Genomic DNA, 21,581 nt, shown 5'->3' with positions numbered 1-21,581 from the left:
CTTTGAGTATGTAGAGACTGATCTTCCCTCTCACCCTAGCTGCCGTGCAAGGGATACCGTCCTTCTCTAGAAGGATGTACCCTTAAATCCTGGGCAAGGTCCCTCAAAGTCCCCCAAAGGAAGCTCAAATGTATTTCTCTGTGGGTAAGCCCTGTCCCACATCTGGGTACCTTGTACTCAAGCTGCCCCGTCGGTTGCAAATTTTGCATGGGCAACAGGTTGTGCATGAAGTTCATGTTAGGGGCCACCTGCAGGAACGGAGCCTGCGGGTTGACTCCAGGAAAGCCAGGCAGGAGCTTCTGCAGATCTTCCAGAACTTCCGTGCTGATAGGAAACAGGATGACAGAGAAGTTTGGTTAATTGTCTCACTCCAACATGCTGATATCCCCAAACTGATGAAACTGTTAAATTCAGCACAAGTTTTGTTGTTGTTGTGGTGGTGGTGGTGGTTGTTTTAGTTTTTCACTTTCCTCCTGAATTTGTACCTCAAAGACCCCAAAGTGAGTAGAAGCCTGGTACATGGAATGTGGCTCTCTGCCATTTTCTCAGTTGGGACTGGGGATTGCTATTCTTCATTGACCAGTCATGTAAAACCAATAGCTCTGAGCCAAGAGGAAATCCTGGCACCACTCCAATTTGGGTTTTCAAAGCCTGGAGGTGAGCAGTGAGCTTCTGGAGGACACACACCATCCACTCAAACAATGGCTGCCCGAAGTAGCAACTGATTCACCAGGGAAGGAATGCAATTACTCCCATCGGAGCTGATGGGACAGATAAGTGGTGGACGTGCAGGGCTCTTGGGCCCGAACGGTAAGGCTGACAGCACACGTTGAAATAAGAGATCTTTCCGTGAACAGAGTGACACAGGACTCCGCCCCTGTGCAGCTGACAGGGTCTTTGAAGCCAGAATGTTCCCCTATTGCCTGTTTGATCATAGGCCGAGAATGAGAAACGTAAAGCAAACAACCAGCCGGCCTCGGGAGGCTTTTTTGGAAATCACTCAGAGAAAAAAGGTTTATATTTATAAGAACACTAGCTTCGCCCCTAATTGAACTCTCAGGAGAACTCTTGCCATAACCTTCTCTTCCCAGCACAGTAAAGGAAATATCCAGAGAAGAGGTAAGGCTATTTTTAATGTTGAAAGTCTTCAAATGTAGAACAAAAACAGAGAGCCGGCCTTCGGTACATTTCCCGTGTAAGGGCGTTGGAGAGCATACCGAAGGACCGTTTTGGGAAAACGGTACTTACTTGGTATGTTTTTGGAGTCTTGCTCACTTAATTTAATTTTTAACTTACATAAATTACACCGTACCATTTGTCCTCCCTTCTTCAATGAGTCGTGCCTTAGAACATGTAGTAAACAATATCTCTAAAAGCTGTTAAACTCGGATGAATTTTAAGGGGTCCTTTTATGTGACTTAGATCAGAAGATCTCCATTTTAGTAAGCCAAGACATTACCATGTTCCTCACCAAAGTATTGTGATTAATTGGGTTAGAAAAACATATCTCGGCCACTGGATTCGATCTCATCCGGGAGGTAGAATGAAGTAGAAAAAATGAGCCACAGTAGGGACTCCAAGTCGGGTGGGAATTCTCTGAGGAAGAAGTACTCAGGGCTCTTGGTCAGATACTCACCGGGGGTCAGCCACGCCCACCGTGTGCCTCCTCATGGACAAATAGCGGACCAGGGCTTCAGGGGAGGGCTCTTCACCCTCATCGCTGTCCAAGTTCACGGTCCCATCCGGCTGAGGTGGAAGGAAATACGATCAAATTAGAAATAAAAAGGAATTTAAAATGGGAAGCCAGGAAAGGAAGCAAAGATATGGGGAAGAAAGTGGTTTCGGCTGACAGCTACTTGCCTCCACGATCTGGTTCTCTGGGTTGATCAGCTGCACCTGGGGAACACTGATGTTCATAGTGGTACCGGCCTGCTCCGCCTAGAAAGCAGCACATACGTATACACTCTTGTCTTACACGCTAGGTGGAAATAATGACGCTCTTTCAAAGGATTCTTTGTTGCTAAAGTCTATGTTTCTACCTCTGAGTCTTTGGTTCCTCTGCCCTTAGAAGCTACAACAAGGAAGCATTCTTTAGGGAAAACAGTCTCTCTCAATGATTGCCTGTTTCTTTAATTAAAAAACAAAATGCAACTCTTGTTGTCCATCCTGAGTACTGGAATACCCTTCCATCCTCTCTGTCAAAGAAGTTCCAACCTTTGCTTGACCTCTGACAAAGGAAGACATGGCAGACAGGAGAGGATGGAGGTAAAGAAGAGGAGGAAACTCTCTTAGAGTGAGCAAGCGAGCGCTGGCTAACCGTCCCTCCTCCCCGGTGCCACTTGTCCTGATTCAGGTCACTGGAGTAATTGCCCACCTGGACATTGACTGGTGCTTGAAAGGCCATGGCTCGGGGCATGCCAGGAGGTGCTCCGACACGCAGGGTTTTGTGTCTCTTATGTCGATCACACAGCAGGCTGTAGATCGCACTATAGTGATCGTAGGCATCTGATCTTAACGACTACCAAGGGAGAAGGGAAAAGAGTGAGAAACCCTGGTGAAATGTCATGTTAAAAACCAAAACCCTCTCAGTAGTAGTACATCAGCAGACCAAAGCACCTTCTTGTTGAGGCTCAAGAGAGGGGTCGAGGAAGAAGAACAGGAAGAAAAGGGAAAGTTCCCAGGAGGGAGAAAAAAGTGGAAAAGGCAGGACAGACGGACTACGGCTACCCCTCACTTTGTCCTCCACGCCTTTAGAGATACCTGTAGCGTCCGCTCTTTGTCCAGTCCCATGTCCTCCATGGCCAAGAGGACGTCCTCATTCAGGGGGTCTATCTGTCTGTCTTCCTTCAGCTGCTGGCACTCAGCTATTAACTGTGACATTAAAAAGAGTCAAGCTATCAAAGCCCCAGTTAACCACGCAGGGATGGCAGGTCACCTATTAGGAACTAGCTGTTCTGTCCCCCATGCTTGGGATATTTTTGGCCTCAGACAAAGCCTAAGCAAGAAAGTTCTAGGTCCTCAGCTGCCAGCAGACAAGATCCCTGTTTCACTGAGGTCCTTCGGGATGGCCAAAATGGTTTAAATAAAGCTGCGCTGCGGAAGCCACTGAGTGTAAAACACAAGGACAAGAGGAAGGAGCTGTCCCTGGGGTGGGGAGTTGCAGGAATGTGGGCTCTACGGTTTCAAAAGCCAAGGAGGGACTATGATTTGGGGGCAAGTGGCAAGCAACTGGGATGGCTACTCTCCGGCAGCCCAGCTGCTTTAAAATTCCCTCCTGCTTTGGTGACACAGGGCAGTTTGCTCCCAGCACCCGCTCTTTTGCAGTCCGGGCATGACTACGATCTCATGTGAGAAGGAGAGCAGGAGCTCCCGGCCGAGGCCCCCCAAGGCGCGCAGGACTCAGCTCACCCGGTCAAAGTTGGGATCGGCATCGCCCAGCTTCATCCACTTGTGCTTGCAGATCTGCTCCATGGAGAGGCGCTTGCTGGGGTCTAATACCAGCATGTGGCGGATCAGGTGCTCGCACTCTGCAACAGACAAAGGGGCCGCCTTCAGCCTTGGCGACAGGGACACTGGGGCAGCTGAGGAGTTCGAGGTCAGGCAAGCAGACGCACTCTCCAGCCCCCTGCTTCTCCCTTCTCTCTCCTGCTCCTCACCGCTGTCACTGTTCACTCCACGAGGCACCAGGCAAAGGCAGGAAGTGGCGAAGAAAAGTTGGGTTAATGCCTTCATTACAAGTTTGACAGGACAAATTAGGGATACTCCGGGGGTCTCACGTATTTATATACTGTCCGGCCCCATTTAACACATAACTGAATGTCCTCTAGGGACACCTAGGGCACAGTCGGTTAAGCATCTGACTTCTTGGTTTTGGCTCAGGTCCTGTTTCCAGGGTGCTGGGATGGAGCCCCACGTCGGGCTCCAGGCTCAGCACGGGGTCTGCTTGAGATTCTCTCCCTCTCCCTGCCCCTCCAGCCTGTGCACTCACACGTGCATGCTCTCTCTAAAATGAATAAACAAATCTTAAAAAAAAAAAAAAAAAGAATTGAATGTCTTCTGAAGAGTATCTTACAAGGTCCTCGAAACATTCAGTTCTGCCTTCCTGTGTGTATTACTACATGCCTACTAATGCTTCTGGCTCAGTGTCTAGAGCTCTCTTCAAACCTCAGCATTTAAATTTCCGACGGTGTGGGGTTGAGAGGCTCCGGATGCTCCCTACCACACCCCAGGACTTGCTGCCAGCCTTATTTATCATTTCCTCAATGTGCATTGAGACCTTCACAGGTGCATACAACCGGGCTCTGAGCTACCGATAACCAGGTCAGTATCCTTCTTTAATGGCTCGTATTACACGCCATGCTACACGTACAACGGATTCACGAGCAAGGACCCCGTATTCCGATTTCAGAACCACACTCTAAGTTTCCTCAGGTGTGCGCTGCGTGTAGAGGACGGTGAGGGAGTGGTACTTGTGTTTGGAGGTGGCAGCGCTGACAGGAGCGAGCCGTATTAGCAGACACTCTCGGGGGCACTTGAGTTTTCTCTCATTTGCACCTCATGGCCATCCTAGTGGGAAGGTCCCATCATCGCTGCCACTTTAGAGATGGTAACAAAGAGGCACAGAGGAGTCAAGCACTGTGTCTAAGATCTCATGAAGTCAGATTTCAAACCGGACAGTTGGACGCTTTGGCCGCTGCCCTTAGCCACGCGTCATGCTGCCTCTGGACTGTGTAGAGCTGTGGGCAGGATCCGAACTCCTAGCCAATAATTTTGACACCTTCAGCCAAGCCCCCATCATCTCTTGCTTGGACTACTGCCAAAGTCTCCCAGCTGCTCTTTCCACGTCCGCCCTTGCTCCTTTGTAACTTGTTCTCCGCAGAGAAGCAAAGGGCACATTTCTAAAACAGTTGCCTACAACTCTCCAGTCTCTTCCCACATCCCAGAGAACGAAGTCCAAAGTCCCCGGCCCCCAGGCCCCCATCTCTGCAGCTGGGCCCCCTCCTGCCGCAGTCCCTCTGGCGGCTCAGGTGTTCTCTCTGGACTGTGCACCGCTTGGCACACACACGCCCACCAGCGGCCTTTCCACTCACTGCTTCCTCAGACCCTCAAGCGTTTGGCTCCTGTCACTCGAGGGGACTCAAATGCCACTTCCTCAGAAAGCTCTTTCCAGCCACCTCATCGATGTCAAGTGGGCCTCCAGTGACCCTCCATCCACACCACAAGAATTTTCTCCACATCCATCCACACCACAAGAATTTTCTCCACACGATCGACTTCTTTTGAAGCCATCTGATTTACTGCCTTCTTGTCTGGCTCTCTCATTGCAATGGAAGGCCCGTGTCTTTCTTACTGATGTTTCTGGTACCAAATTTCCATCATGGGATTATCATGGGATGATACCTAACTGGAGCTCAACCCATAGCCACCGAGAATACGAATCAATATTTATTGAAACTCTAATCAAACAAGATTGTGTTTGTGAAAATGCTTTTTAAAACTATATACATTTGGGGGGAGTAGGGCGAGGGGGTGGGTGAGTTGGGGAGGGGACTAAAAGACACACATTTCCACTTACAAAAGAAATAAGAAGTGAACAAGCAAGGTACACCATCGAGAATACAGTAAGGACAGTGTAACTTCTTCATGGCCATGAGGGATGGTAGCTAGATTCTCGTGGTGATTGTGGCATAATGCATATAAATGCTGAATCATTGTGTTGTACGCCTGCGACTACTACAGTGTTGTACGTCAATTACGTTTCAATGAAAAAAAAAAAGATACTTTTTTAAAAAGCTACAAAATTCTCTGTAAGACACAGGTTTTAAAACAGTTTCCATTTCATGACATTGGTCCTGAAAATAACACTGGCCAGTGATGAGAGCAGAAACTGATCAGTGCTAATTTTAAAAGACTTTTTATGTCCAAGGCCCTGTGCTTAACAACTTTATTTCATTTACTCCTCTCAACAACCCTAAATTAGCTTCTATTATTAGCCCCTGTATAAAAGAAGAAACAAGTGAACGTGCTTGACATTGCAAAGTAATGGCAGGGCTGGGGCTGGAGAGAGAGGCTCCGAACCGCCCTTGATACGTCTTCATGTAGATATAAATCCTGTTTGATCTATTTTTCCAGAGTGAATTTAACCTGCAACCCCACAGTTTCGGCACTGTGTGGCAAACACCATTCTACATCATCATGCTAAAAAGAATACATAGGGTAATTAAGACAATGTACTCAATTCTGATTTTATTCTTGCTTTAAAAGAAAGTGCCCATATCAAAATGATTTTATAGCAGGCATCAGTTTGTTCTTGCTTTAGAATTAAAAGTATATTCAAATGTGTAGATCCTAAGACCTATATGCCTATGAAAGAGTAAGTGCCATCTACTACATTATACTTTTATTAAAATTATGTTTCCAGTGTAGCCAGACTACACCCCACAACTGGAGCATTTGTATAGATTACAAATATCTTTGACACACACCTCTGTGATCTGCAGTTACTTGAGAAGAAAAAAATGTTCAAGACTTAAAAAGTTACTACAAGTGGGTGCCTAGGAGGCTCCATCAGTTGAATGTCCAACTCTTGGTCCCAGCTCAGGTCTTGATCTCAGGGTCATGAGTTCAAGCCCCATGTTGGGTTCCATGCTGGGTGCATGAAGCCTACTTTAAACAAAAGAAAGAAGGAAAGGAAAAGTTACTACCTACAACTAAAGACCCCAGGTGAGGAGGCGGCCTGGGCCTGACTAGAAAGTGGTGAGATTTTTGTTCACGCCTCTAGATGGCGCCGTTCTGTTTTCTTTCAGTTCCCACACCGCATGGAGTTCATAAAAGGTAACCACGTCAGTCCTCAATCAGATGACCAAGGCAGGATGACGTTCAGTCACAGGCTTGCTTTAAAACAGGATTTTCAAAGCAATTTCTTTAAAAACAAAAGAAATGAACACCAGTATAATAAGCCTTGCTTAGAAGATGTAGCTAGTTCAGTTTCAGGATCTTGAAAACTTTATTCAGTCATCCTTAATTATTATTTGGTTTCAGATGCCTTGAAAACTCTCCAGAAAAACACGGGCAAGATTTTATACACAAAAATTTGTGTGTAACTTCAGTCTGTTCAAGGAACCCCCAAATCATGCCATCGATATTCCCCTGATGTCTACAGGTCCCAGGTTAAGGCCTCGGGTGGCAGTGGCGACACCCAGGAGACAAGTTTTTATCTTGTATGCCCTCCGTAATATCCCTCATGCAAAGGAACAGAAATCTCACACTTTCCATGTGTTGCACAGATGGTAAAAAATGACAAAATGCAGAAAGCCAGATATTATCATCAACTCATACTTCCTAAGTGTCCTACATAGCTCACGAAATTAAATTCAAGCTCGATTTGAACACACCGTTCTACATAAAATATGGACAGAGGGTGAAAACAACAGTAACCAATGCTCCTAACTTAATACCACAAGCAACCACGGCGACAGTCAATTAAAATGAGTGGAAGGAAGCTAGGGCCTCTGATGAAAGGGTACACGCATCCACTTTTCCAGCTGCCAAGTCCTCTATTTTCATGTCGCCGATGGCCCGGTCCCTCATCCCCTCACTCGGCTGGGGCCTGACACTGCAGCACTCTGGGCCATGCGGGAACCCACTGCCAGCAGCGCCTTCAGACTCGGCTTCCATCTGCTCCACACAAGACGCCAGGCGGTCTCCACAGTGCAGATCGCCCCGGGGCCCTGAAACTCGATCTGCCACCAGCTCTAACTAAAGGGTGGCCCCTGCTTGGGCCCTGCCCTGCAGTGCTGACAGGCGTTTGGAAGGCTCTGGGGACACAGAGCTGCTGTCAGGCCAGGCCCTAAAATGGGAATTACGTGGAGATTGCCCGTGTCATTCCATCTAAGAGAGCCAGGTCCTTCACACCTTTTTACTTTTCAAAACTTGGTGATAAACGGTTTTTCTCTAAGAGGGTCAAAGCATTCCATCTGGGTCAGGGGACGAGGGTGTGGGGGAAGTAAAGAGTGAGGAAGGGGAATTAAAAACCCACTTCAAATTCATCAAAGATAGTTGACAGAAGTTCTGTCTCTAGTTTCCAGCCCAGAAGAAATGAGAACTTCAGAAAGACTTTCCGGACCCAAAGTTTGAGAACATGGCCCTGAAGATGAAAGGCCTGGAGCCCAATTCATCTTCCAGATGAGAAGATGTAGGCCAGAAGCAAGGGGAATACTGGGTGCTCTTCAAGTACCAGAAGGGGTTTTATCCTGTGCTGTTCCAGGGGCCTGAATCTGGATAATGGGAAGTCACAAGTTCAACATAGGACAAGTCTTCCTAATTGTTAGAGGTGATCCAAATTCCTGGGTCAGGGTGTGAGGGATCTGAGGAGAGGCCCCTTAGGGATGCGAAAGGGGCCGTCCAGTGGGCACAGACACACCTGTGGCACAGCTAATTTTACCCATTTTATAGATTAGTGTTCTGAGTAAAAGTTCACTTGCGAAGTTAAGTCCAGAAACAACTATCCTGGAGACGATGACCTCCATGGTCCCCTCTAGCTCTGAAAACCACGTAACTATGAAACCAGAACGATCTGTCTTGGGAAATTGCATACTTATTATTACTAGACGTGCTGAATCCGAGGCTGGCTTCTGAGATGTCACTAGAAGGGCTCCTAGCATTACATGAGGAAGACCAGGAGTCCCATAAGGACGGAGCCTGTGTCTGCCTGAGCTGTGTACCCCAGTGCCCACCACAACACCGGACAGGCTGACAGCCCTCCAGAAGGTCAACGAGAGAAGTACTGGACTGCAAGCCTGCCACAGTTCCTCTGAACACCTTCCTCAGCGGATCGCAAGAATCCACAAGAGAATAGGCCTTCTCGATGCTTCCACCCAGAAAAAGCAGACAACTATCCTTTCATAGAAGACCAAGAAGTGGCAGTGTATGGGGGCAGAAGCCCAGATCAGGTGGTTTCCAGGGCTTTCCCTCGTAACTTTAGAGTTCTCTGCCTCACACGGGGGCACCTACTCGCTGATCTTGTCTGAGGCAGAATACAGAATAACCTGTAAATCAAGATTCCCGCTTGGGGAGACACTGATATCTGCAATGTGGGCGAAGTCTTAGTGTCAAAATTGTTGCAACAAACCAGACCTCTTAGCAGATAAGTCTTCTCCATAAACCCTGTGCATCTGACTGGAAGTATTAATCATATATCCTTAGCATTTAATAGAGTGAGAGTGAAAGAGAAAAGAGTAAAAAAAAATTAGGAAGGAGGGCAATGAAAGATTAATAGAGCAATTCCTTCAAAAATATTACTGAGTTAGGGACGCCTCGGTGGTTCAGTGGGATAAGCCTCTGCCTTCGGCTCGGATCATGATCTCAGGGTCCTGGGATCGAGCCCCGCATCAGGCTCTCTGCTCGGCTGGGAGTCTGCTTCTCCCTCCCCCTCTGCCTGCTTTTCAGCCTACTTGTGATCTCTCTCTCTCTATTTGTCAAATAAATAAATAAAATCTTTTAAAAAAATTACTGAGTAATAATTGCTAACATTTATTGAGCATCTATAAGCTAGGCAGAATTCTAGGCAGTATTTAGTTCACACACCAACCCCTATTACCATCACACCTATTTTATAGATAAAGAAAATAAAAATCAGAGAAGTTAAGAAATTTGACCTGAAAATAAGAGGTAGAGTCAGGATACAAATTCTGGTCAGTCTTACTCCAAAGCCCAAGTTTGTACCTCACAGGGCACCTAAAATGAAAGCATCCTGGATGGCTTACTTAGTAGCTAGTGTACCTTTAAAAAGGCAAATCAAACCGACTTTTCCTTTTCTGATAACCGAATGCCAGGTACTCTCCACAGGCTCTGTCACGTTAGAGCCACCTACAAGCCAAGTTCAGAAAAGAGCAGGCTGTGAACTAGCTTGTTAAGGGGGATGGTAATAGGGACGGACTGCGAGGAACTGAGAAGGCAGCAACATCAGGCTGAGTACTAAATGCACCAGTTAAGGGAGTCCGGGTGGCTCAGTCGGTTAAGCGCCTGCCTTTGGCTGAGGTCAGGATCTCAAGGTCCTGGGCTCAAGCCCTGTACTGGGCTACCTGCTCAGCGGGGAGCCTGCTTCTCCCTCTAGCCCTCCCCCCATGCTTATCTCTCTCTCTCTCAGATAAATAAATAGAATCTTCAAAAAAAGAAAAATAAATGCACCAGCAAAGAGCGAACCCCGTTGATATAGCCGGGTTGCTGCTGATGGAGACTGACGGAAGGCCAGAAACAACAGGGCTTCTCCAACAAGGCGCCGCAGACCAGGAGAAGGGGTGGGCAGAAATCTGGGAAACTGAATTACCATCCTCTTCAGGCTGACGGAGGGAATGCCAACAGTCCCCAAGCCCTTCATGTGATGCCAAAGGATGGGACATGGCAAGGCAATCATTTTCGGCTCTGTGGGCAGAGGAGTGGTCTGAAAGAAATGGAGTCATAGATTCTTTCTGACCACATAAAACTGCTTTGAGCTGGGGAAACAGAAGACATCTGTGTGCCAGGAGGCACGGGAAAAATGCAAGGAAGAGGCAATTACTCAGGAAATTCTTGTTCCTTGCAGGTGCTTGGAAGAAGGCGATGGTCTGGTGTCTCACGTGAGTACATTCCAGCCGAGACCAGGTGTGTTCAAAGGTAATTCCAAAGAGTTCTTTATTTTCAACAATTTTAACAAACTTCTTAATAATATTTAATTCCCCAGAGCAATTCAAATTTCAAAGAGGGCTCTATTTCTCTCAAATCTCAAAATCCAGACAGGAAACAAGAATAAATTGGCTATTAAAATTTCTAAAACATCTGCTTCCTGGAAAACAAGTAACCTTGTATTTTTTTTTTCAAGTTAAATGGCACTAAAGTCATACATTTTTCAAAACCAGAATACTATGGGATATACTGCTGGATTCTGTTATTCATTCCCCTTGCCTAGCTTAGGCCTAGGGGGGAACAGACACTGTGAGAGCAGATGACAGATGAATGCTCTACAGTGACAGTCTCTGGGTGGAGTGGAATGGGGCGGATACGAGTCTGTGCCCTTGCCCTCTATGCTGGCTTATGACTGTTTGTGTCTCATAGCTCCTCCCTAATGCTATCTCCCTTTTCCCAAAAGGAAAACCAGGCACCAAATATGCTGCACTTCTTAGTGGAAAGAAAATAAAATCTGCCACAGTGTCCTTGTCCTATCATAATCATGGTTAAAATAGTGTGACCATCTTTGCAACATAATGATCCTACAGAAATAATTAAAAAGTCCGTCAAAAACACATCATTGGGGTTACTGCCAAGACCTCCTCTTTTGGTAAGAAAGTGGCCAGAGTTAAAGCACCCTCACTCTGTCTGCAGACTCAGCCCCAGTAATAATGTTTTTTAATATGCCCAAGGAAACCCTGTCATTGTCAGCTGTCAGCTAAGGTCAAACAAACCTCTTTACATAGTGACTATTTTAAAATCTAAACGAAGTAGACAAATGGTCTTGAAATAAGACATTTCTATGTATAAATAACGTACACTGAATGTGCTGAGACCTACAGATGCATTCGGAGATTGCGTAAATGTTAAATACAATCATAGAAAATCAGAGGAGTTTTGTTGTTGTAATGAAATTTTGTTATATTGGATATCCCTGGAACAATGATGCTATAGGGACTGAAGACTTGTACTCTATAAAGTTAATTTCGATACGTTACTGTCACAAAAGAAATATATACACATTTCCAACTTGCAAGTTAGTTAAGGGTGTTTATTTAAAGTACTAGCCAAAACCAGTTTTAGACAACTAAAGAAAATACATAATCTCTGAATTCGATATAATGGAACTTAATCTACAATAGTGCTGGCTGTAGTAAGATTTGACTCATAAAGAACAAGCACTGAGATCAGCTCCTCCTGTGCTGGAGTGGCACAGGGGAAAAAAAATCTTGTTCTGCAATCATCTGCTTTCAGTTCTTTAGGGGAAAGAAAACCTGGAGTCCCAGTATTGAAGTAGTCCATAAAATTCCTAAAAATATGGTCCGACAGTAAGAGATCAGACAAGAAAAATGGAGAGTTCTTGACTTAAATACCAATCCCAACAGCACTGGTTTCTGCAAATTATTATCAGAATGCTCTGGAATAAAAATAAAGTGCCTTATAACTAAACCCTGTGAGACACTTCCTGTGTCTCAACACAGAGGCCAAGGGAAGGTGGCTTGGCACAACTGAGCAAATAAAAATGGGGCTGCTGGGGCGCCTGGGTGGCTCAGTGGGTTAAGCCGCTGCCTTTGGCTCAGGTCATGATCTCAGGGTCCTGGGATCAAGTCCTGCATCGGGCTCTCTGCTCAGCAGGGAGCCTGCTTCCCTCTCTCTCTCTCTCTGCCTGCCTCTCTGCCTACTTGTGATCTCTCTCTGTCAAATAAATAAGTAAAATCTTTAAAAAAAATAAAATAAAAAACAAAAATGGGGCTGCTGAGCAAATCTTCTTGGGGGGATGAATAAACTTAGGCTGAGAGACTTTTCTCTTTGGTTTTTGCAGTTTATCAGCCTTCGGCAGACTCAGAAGAAAACAAGCATTTGGCCATTTCTCTCCATTTATTAGAAAAATAACCCCTATTTCTTGAATGTTCCTTACTTTCTAGTTTTCCTAGGTGGCTGTGATGCTTCGGAATTGAGATCCAGAGATCTGGAGACGCAGGCTTAAAGGCTGGGAGACCGACACTGACCTCCAGGCCCCACTGGGAAGAGTCCCTGGCAGGCTACGGTGTTCTACTGGAGGCTGTCCAATTTGAGGTTTGCATTTAAAAAAAAAAAAATGTTGTTGCCTATACCGCCCTAATAGTATTCAAGTATGGCTTTAAGTCCTAATATCAATCCTTAGAGTAGAACAGAATTCTGGCTTAATTTTACCCCCGAGTCCAATACAGAGTGTTGGTTCTCTTTTTTCCATATGTAATTGATGTAGATGGACAAAGATACTTATTCCAGGACTCTCTTGATCCTTGGAATACCTTGGCAGATATGTACTTCTTGAGAATTAAAACATGATCAGAGATAGTTAGGTGGTTTCTGAAGCCAGGTGGCTGGTGTTCAGGTCTCAGCCCTGCCACTTCCTAGCCGTGGGATTCAGGGTCCATCACTCCATCCTACCACACCTTGATTTTCTCGTCCGTCAGATCACGAGTCACCTATTTCATAAGGTGGTTCCAAACACAGAACCAGCTACTGCAACCGCGCCTGGTCCACAGAAAGTATTCACTGAACGTCAAGTACTATCCAAAGCTCTGGAGTCCTCCCACTTAGAACTTTCTTCCCCTCTCGATTTTCCCCCGTAGGGCTGCCGTAAGCTTGGAGACAGTCTGCTTGCAAGGGGCAAGAAGCAGTAAGGCAGTTCCCCACCACATTAGGTAAAATCAGAGGTGGCCTGCATACCCCTAAGGCAGATCCTGTCTCTTTCCTGATATCACCTGTGATTTCTTCATTCACTAACACAAAAGCACTACATGGGTTTCCCACTAGTGGCAGAGTACACCCCAAAATGTGTGAGAGAACTGCTTTCAGGGCGCTGAGCCCCTTAGTATCTGGACGCTGGCAGGGGAGCACCTTTAATCTCCTGTCCCATCCCCTCTACGGGAAGTGCTTTTAGCCAAGAGAGATGTTGTGTGGTTCTCGAGGAGTAAGCCAATCAGGTCAGAGCCGCTCGCATTGAAGTACAAGGTTTTTGGCAGGAGCCGCACGGCAGTCTCCATCAGCTGCATTATGGAAGCCTGGGCCTTGCGTTCCCAGGGATAAAACGCTTATGCAGTATTACAATTAATTAAGGCACAATGAAGTCTGATCAATAAGGACTCAAAAATATTGTCCACAAGAGATCTCTCTGCACTCACTGGCATGGCAGTTTTTCCACTTTAAATTAATTTCCCTTCAGTTAAATGAATGACTGATCTTACAATATTCACTAGCACAGAGTATAATTGGTAAGTGAATAAGACCAACTAGGCTTTAAGAAGTAGGCCTCTGCATAATAAAAAATATACTATATTGCACTGGGTGTTATACACAAACAACACATCATGGGACACTACATCAAAAACGAACATACCGTAGGGTGACTAACATAACATAATAAAACATTTTTTTAAAATAATTTTAAAAATACACTGGTAGTTAATGAGTTTGGTGCTCAAAAAATTTAAGTTGTTGGCTTCTTTCAGTGGAGGGGATTCGAAGAAAGCTCCTGCCAACACACGTGGTCAGGCAGGGTCTCGTCGTCTGTAACAGCTCGAAAACCAGCAAGTTTCAACTTTCAATTCTTCTGTAATTTAGGTTCAAGGTTTTTACCTGACCACTGTCCAGGATGCTCTCAGAATTTTAATCCAACTACACTGGTCTGGACTAAACTTATTTCCTTGAGACACAGAAAGCCAAATCCATAATAGATCAAAACCTTTTTAAGACTAGGGGTCACATGACCTGGTCACTCACTTAACAACCTATATAACAAAAGCACATAAAACCAGAGAATAATTGGGATCATCAGTGAATTACCTGTTTAGTAATAAGACCCAAGAGTCTGACATAAGAGTTTAGAGGTAAGTGGTGACAATTCCGTTTTTCACTAAGAAATAGTTACTGAATGTTTATACTATAGCAGGTGCTGTCAGGTTTTATGGGAGATGAGATGTACAGAACACCGTTCTGATATAAAGAAGCTTCTGTTCCAGGGGAGAAGGGAAGACGTATCCATCATTAAACCGGGTGGTACACAATCATTCAGCCTCGAATAAATCCTCTTTTACATGTATATGGCTATCTTCCAACTGGGAAGCCAGGACTGTAGTAGATCTCGAGACGCCCATGGAAGGACACCTGCATCAGTCACCCAGGCCCAGGCACAGAGCTACCCACTGGTTGCGAGAACACCTCATTCCACACATTACTGACAATAAAGAGACGCTTAGAATTCCTGAACTAACTGTGTACATCTGGTAGCACGGACGCACACAGCTGCAGATATTCTGGAATTCAGCTCTGCTAGAGGCAGCTAGATGATGCGGCCTTCTGCACTTGGCCCCAAGTGCTAATTTAGAGAACAGCAGCTCTGCGGGAGCATCTAAATCCTTAAGGCAGAAAAACGGATCAACTCAGCTCAAGTCTGTGACAACAGTCTGAGAAAAGAAAGGCTCTTGCCCTTTAGGACTTTCCTTTATCGCGGTGTCTCCGACAGCATAGGAAGCAGAGCCGACGGGCGCTGGCCTCAGAGCTCTGGGGAGGTGCCACTGTGCCCAGAAGCCAGAGATGTAAGGAGGAAAGGCACTCAGGGAAAGTTGCCTTCACGTGAAACTTCATGGTACTACGATGTCTGAGCTAAGAAGAGACTAAGCAGCCTTACGAGTTCATTGGCTCCTATGCCTTGGCCTTTTGATGGCATGGCCTGCTGGGCCTTGGACTTAGGCCTATAGTGTTAGGCAAGGCCAAGCCTGTGTGTGTCCCTGAGGGCAGGAGGGCTCAGAATGCTAATACAAAACCGTCTACTCATTTCCTAGACTGGGTTGTTTCTCATTTTTTGGCCTTAATTTTATGAAAACGTTTATTCCTACCTATGGAATTACTTGTCTAGGATTAAAAAGTAACCACACATTTAGGGTAATAATATTGACAGTCTGTGAGTCTTTATTTTTTTTTTTTTAAGATTTTATTTATTTATCTGACAGAGATCACAAGTAGGCAGAGAGACAGAGAGAGAGAGGAGGAAGCAGGCTCCCTGCTGAATAGAGAGCCCGATGTGGGACTCGATCCTGGGACCCCGAGATCATGACCTGAGCCGAAGGCAGCGGCTTAACCTACTGAGCCACCCAGGCGCCCATGTGAGTCTTTAAACTTTCAAGTCAACTTATATTACAAATATTAGTTCTAAGTAGTTAAAATGCTATATAATTTATTTCTAGGCACTAACAGGCAAATGTGGCTGGCAGCACGATAAACTTTTTTTACCAGCATCCACTATCTGAAGCCGTTCTGACAAGGCTAGAGTACCAATCTTTTGCCGGAATGCAAGGGGACGGGGGTGGAGGGCGGAGGGAATCCAAGTTGCTCACAGGAAGTACTGTGGACACTGGAAAAGCAGAGGAAGTGGTTTGTTTATCTTGCTCTTTCTTTGCAACAGTGTGGTGTCATCAAACAAAACTGAATAAAGGACGAGGTTAGTCATTTATTATCTGTGTGGCTTTGGGCAGACCAAGCAATTTCTTTAAACTTCATTGGCACAATGCTAAAATAGTATGTATCAATATCAGTTCCAGTGTACAGTTATCCAGCTCAAATTAGCCCAAGTATAGGAAATACTGTGTCAATTTGAAAGTCCTAAAGAAATATCGATCGCTGTTACTGATATTATTTGAATGCCAGTGTACATTCTGGAGGAGTTTCGATAGCACTTTAATGAACCTGCGCAGGCCTTCATTCATTCATTTACCGAACACTTCCTGAGTGCCTACTGTCCCTACTGTTGGCACTGTCCCAATCCCTGGAAATAAATACAATAAACACATCAGTGAACAGAAACAAGCTTATGCTGTCAAGAGGCAGTGGGATAGCAAATAGGGACGCGATCCACGGATGAGGTCAGGCAGTGGTACAGGTACGTAAGAACTGAAGCAGAGTTCTGGAAAGAGAAAGGGCTCTCTGAGGAGGCTTGGAAGCAGAAACTTCAAGTGACACAAGGAAGCAAGCCATGTGGATACTTGAGAGACCGGGAACGTGTGTGCCTGGCTAGTCTGAGAGATGGCAAGGATGCCTCTGTAACCTCAGAACCTGTGTCCACGGCAGCAGGAAATGATGTGAAAGAGGCGGCCAGTCACCGCTGGGCCTTGTTGGCCACCATGATAATGGCTTTTTTGAACTTTATTCTAAGTGGAAAAGCAAGCCATTGGAGGGTTTTAAATAGGATTCTATTTACTATCTACTCACTATTTACTAAGTCCTGCTACATGCCAGATACTACGCTAGGCTCTAGACAACTGTGAAAAAACATGCTTCATCTATATTTTCTCTAAGCTCAGTCTGGTGCCGAAGATGTACAATAAAAGAAGTAATTACAATAAAAAGTTTGGTAAGTCCCATGATTTAAAACAAAGCAAAACCAAACCCAGAGATCTGAAGACTGGTGGAAATTATCTCAATTCTTTTTCTAGCACATCTGATTTCTTACTCTAGAATACAGGAGTGGGTGGAGTCGGGTTGGGGGAGGAAGAAGTATTCCGGGCAGAGGGAAATGCTCCACGGAACATCACCAGTTCAGGGAACTGGAGGGAAGTCAGGCTGACTAGGTGTACAGTGGGGGCTGAGACACAGAGACTGGCAGGCATCGGATCACAAGGCATTTCTAGACCCCTGTTTTTCAAACAACAGTCATGACATCAATCTAGTAAGTTATAATCAACAGTTTTTAATGTAATAGAATAAAATATATTGGAGTGTACTGCACATAGAAAGGCAAGTTTTGCTTCTGGAAAGCAACTTCCGTTCAGGAGTATGGGTATACGCATGTTCCAGGTCACAGTATAAAAGATATTGTTTACTACGGTCAGGGTCAAAATGTTTGAAAGTCAGTGCCTCTGCGACATTGAGGAGTGAACTTTAGCCTAGAGGCAAACCATTTCGGGGGCAAAGCACTGAAAAGTTTAAGCTGGAAAATGCTATGACCAGATCTGTGTGTGTGTGTGTGTGTGTGTGTGTGTTGTTTTTACATGTCTGTTTCAGAAAGAGTCCTCAGGCAGCATGTGGAGGATGGAGCAGGGAGGGACAGGACGGGAGCCGTTAGTTGGCTATTTCTCATCTGGGCAAGAAGCCCTAAGGAAGTGGTCACAGGAAAGGAGGGCTGAACAGACAGAATTTGGTAACTGGTCAGCTGTGACAGTGGTGAGAGAAGGGGAGGAATCAGGCTAGTTTCTGCCTTGCTCGGGTGGCAACACCCACCATTTACTAGGATAGGCAACCAAGGATAGGGATGGGGGGAGTTCAAGCCAGGTTTGAAATGTTTCTATTGATGTGAATTCAAAATGTAAAAGTGACGTTGATCAGTAGCAATGGGGGGACAGGTCACCCTTCCAGCCCAGAGGAGAGGTCTGGGCCCGAGAGCCGACTGGGCGTTAACAAGGGGCGGAGCATCACAGTACTCCCAGAAGCCATGGCAGGTAAGATGGCTCAGAAAGAACGTAGAAAGAAGAAAAGACTTAAAAGATGAACAGAGGAAGAGAAATCTGGCACAGATGAAGGAGAAGGTGAATCCAGAGAGACAGGAGGAAAACGAGAGAATGTGGTATCTGAGAAGCAGTGAGAAAAAAGTGTTTCAGCAAGTAGGGAGTGATTCAAGGATAAGAAAACACACAACCTTCTTTAAAAATGGGCCAAACACTTGGACAGACAAGTCACCAAAGACGACAGATGGCAAATACGCATTATGAAAAGACGTTCATCATCATACATCATCAGGGAATTGCAAATTAAAATCACAGGCAACCACCACGCATCTGTCCGTTAGCGCGGCAAAACTCCAGAGCGTGGACAGCACAGCCTGCTGGGCAGGTTGCGGAGCCAGGGGGACGCTCACTCACCAGAGTGGGAATGCAAAATGAGGCAGCTACCCTGGAAGGTGGCTTGGCGGTTTCTTAAAAAACTAAACATATTCCTCCTTTCTATCCGGCAATCACACTTCCTCGTATCTGCCTATCAAAGAGTTGAAAGCTTCGGTCCACACCAGAACCTGCACACAGTTTACAGCAGTTCTATTCATCGCTGCCCAAACATGGAAACAACCATGGTGCCTGGCAAGTAAACGGATAAATGGGGTAAATCCACAAAAAGAATGTTATTTGGCATTGAAAAGAAAAGGTGATCGAGCCCTGAAAAGCCAGAGAGGAACCCTAGGTACGTATTCCTGCGTGAAAGAAGACCACATACTGTGGAATTCCAAGTACTATACATGATGTTCTAGAAAAGGCAACCTAGGGACACAGTAAAATGATCAGTGGTTACCAGAGGTTGGGGAGGGGGCCAAAAGGCACAGAGGATTCTTCGGGCAGTAAAACCGCTCTGTATCAGAGTGTAATGGTGGCTATCTGTCATCATATGTTTGTGCAAATCCACACAGTGGACACCACGGGTGAGCACTGATGTAAACTACAGACTTTAGATGATAATCCGATGCGGTGTTGATGCAGGATGACTGACTGGAACAGATGTGCTACGTTGGTACAGGAAGGACACTGATCGTGGGGAAGGCTGCGAGGGAACATGGGTATATGGGAACTGGCTGCACTTTCTGTTCGCTTTTGCTGTGAACCTAAAAGTGCCCTAAAAAGTAAAGTTCATTTTTAAAAAAGAAAGAACGTAAGTCCGCTGGGCAGACACGCAGATAAGGACCGAGGACACCGGGCTGATGATGACGGGATCACGCATGACTGGCCAAAGCATGCTGCTGGAGCCTATCTCTGCTGCCTTTTATAGTAAAATTGGGAAAAGCTTTGTCTACTTCTTTCCACCATTTGCCCTCCAGTCCCTTTCTGTTGTGGCCACATAGTTAGGTTTGTGTTCCTGCCCCTCCACGGAAGCTGTCCTCCAGTGAATGCCGGTGCTGATCTCCACCTTCCCAAATCCAATGTTCCACTCCCTCTCATCTCCTCCCACCTGTCAGCAGCACCTGGCAGAGTTCCTCCTTCCCTCTCCTTGAAATACATTCCTTTGTTCTAGGACAGCAGCCCCTCTGGCTTACCTCGCTGGTGATTCCCATGCCGATCCCTTTTCATCTTCCTGATCTCTGACCATTAGAATGGTCCAGAGATGAGTCCCTGGACCCCTTCTCTATAACCACTACCTACAAAGCGATCCCATCTCATAGCTCTAAATATTACCGATACACTGATGAGTCACAGATGGACATCCCTGGTCCACGACTTTCAGCTAAGCTACACAGCCCTATATTCAACAGGCTACACCAGATCTCAGCCTACAGGTGTAACATGCGTCTCAGACGACACGATCTAAAACATCGCGCCAAAATTCAGTATCCTTCCCTAGTCACCCTCATCTCAGTCAGCAGTAAGCCCTTCCCTCCAGCTGCTTAAGCTACTTTAGTGACTCCTTCCATGTCAAATCCAGCATGAATGCTCTTGGAACCAGACTGGCTAGGTTCAAATTCTAGTTTAGCCACTTTGTAGCTGTGCTATCTTGGGAAAATCGCTAACCACGTCCTGGCTTCAGTTTTATCACTTGTAACATGGGGGTGACAGACTTCTGTATCTCACAGGGTTGCTGTAATAACGAAATGAGTCAGTGTTTATAAACTGCTTTGAACGGTGCCTGCCACACAGCGTGGAGTATCTCTCCAATCAGACCACTTCTCACCGTCTCCACCTCCACATGCAGTCTGGGAACGAGCCACCAGATGACTGCCCAAGTCTCCCTTCCTTTAGCCCCTAACCCTTTTAACCAGCAGAGCAGCCAAAATGATTAAAAAACAAAACAAAGAACAATCACAGTCACACACTTTGGACTTATTTTGTGTGTTTGAAAATTTTGATAATAAAAGTTAGGAAAAAACCAAAGTCAGATTGTATCATTCTTCTGTCAATACCATTTGATCCTTTGTATTTGGTTCCAAGTAAAAACTCAGGTCTTTCCATTGACTAAAAGCACGTTCTCTCTCGCCTCTTTGACCTCACCGCTCTTGTCCCTGTCACGCCTTTCAAGCGCAGAGGCCCGGGCCTGATTCTTGAACACTGCAGCACACTCCCTCCCAGGGGCCTCTGCCCTGGGTGCTCCCCCTGGCTGGAAAGCTCGCCCTCAGGCTGCCTGGCTTATTCCCTCACCTCCTCTACCTTTTCAAATAACCTCCTGCCCACCAGCCCTGACCCCCTTCTCTATTTTATTCTTCTCACAGGACTTACCATTATCAGACACGCTATGAAGCCATTAAAGCTAAGGAGACCATAGCCATTAAAGCTAAGGAGACTTAAAGTGAAATCTAGAAAAAGTTTCCCCTATTTACTTTAAAAGGCAGTTCCCCTGTGCTAATACTGTCGCCAACATGGGTCATACACTCCGTGTGTCGTTCCTTAAACCTGAAAACATGTCGAGGCAGAATGAACTAGACGGCTTCCAGCACGGTCTCTGGGCTGTTCCTTTCTCACAGCAATGGTGAGGAAACACTGTAGGTTCTGGGTAGCTAGTGTCTGGAGGGTTACAGCTTTCCGAGGGTTACTGACCATCCATCTGAAAACCACTTTTTTATTTGAGTCTGGGGGATACATGTCATGGAAGTGGGAAATGTGGTGGTACCAAGACTGAGAAGCAAAGCCTGCTCCATCCTGGGCATTGATGGCCACAGTTCGACGGGGCCCCCATAAATGGAAATAGTCCCATGAAAAAGAGTGGGAGTGGGGTGAAGGGCAGGGGTGAAGCAGGATTGTTTGTTGCCTTGCGACTACGTGATAGGCCTGTCGACTCTTTTCACAAACTATTTAGTTCAGTTTTCACAGTAACGCCTTCACCCAACTGCCAGCCACTTACAGATAAGGAAACCAAAGCTCAGGCAG

At 46.0% G+C, this 21,581-nt stretch overlaps 1 protein-coding gene across 7 annotated transcripts in view; it reads right to left on the bottom strand.

Annotated features, from left to right (window-relative positions):
- The window catches only part of SIK3 (SIK family kinase 3), a 251,927-nt gene that overhangs the window by 27,021 nt on the left and 203,325 nt on the right, over positions 1-21,581 (bottom strand). For all 7 annotated transcript variants that reach the window (XM_059416600.1, XM_059416604.1, XM_059416626.1 and 4 more), the window contains exons 7-12: positions 3,409-3,527; positions 2,761-2,871; positions 2,375-2,518; positions 1,861-1,938; positions 1,637-1,746; positions 171-324 (exon numbers count right to left, since the gene is read on the bottom strand). In XM_059416600.1, coding sequence (XP_059272583.1) covers positions 171-324; positions 1,637-1,746; positions 1,861-1,938; positions 2,375-2,518; positions 2,761-2,871; positions 3,409-3,527 — 716 coding nt within the window. The remainder of the gene's footprint in view (positions 1-170; positions 325-1,636; positions 1,747-1,860; positions 1,939-2,374; positions 2,519-2,760; positions 2,872-3,408; positions 3,528-21,581) is intronic.

The sequence above is a fragment of the Mustela nigripes genome, chromosome 1 (assembly GCF_022355385.1).
Source record: "Mustela nigripes isolate SB6536 chromosome 1, MUSNIG.SB6536, whole genome shotgun sequence".
In the NCBI taxonomy this organism is placed as follows: Eukaryota; Metazoa; Chordata; class Mammalia; order Carnivora; family Mustelidae; genus Mustela; species Mustela nigripes.
Note: the sequence above shows the minus strand (reverse complement) of the source record. Positions and strands in the feature narration are given on the sequence as shown.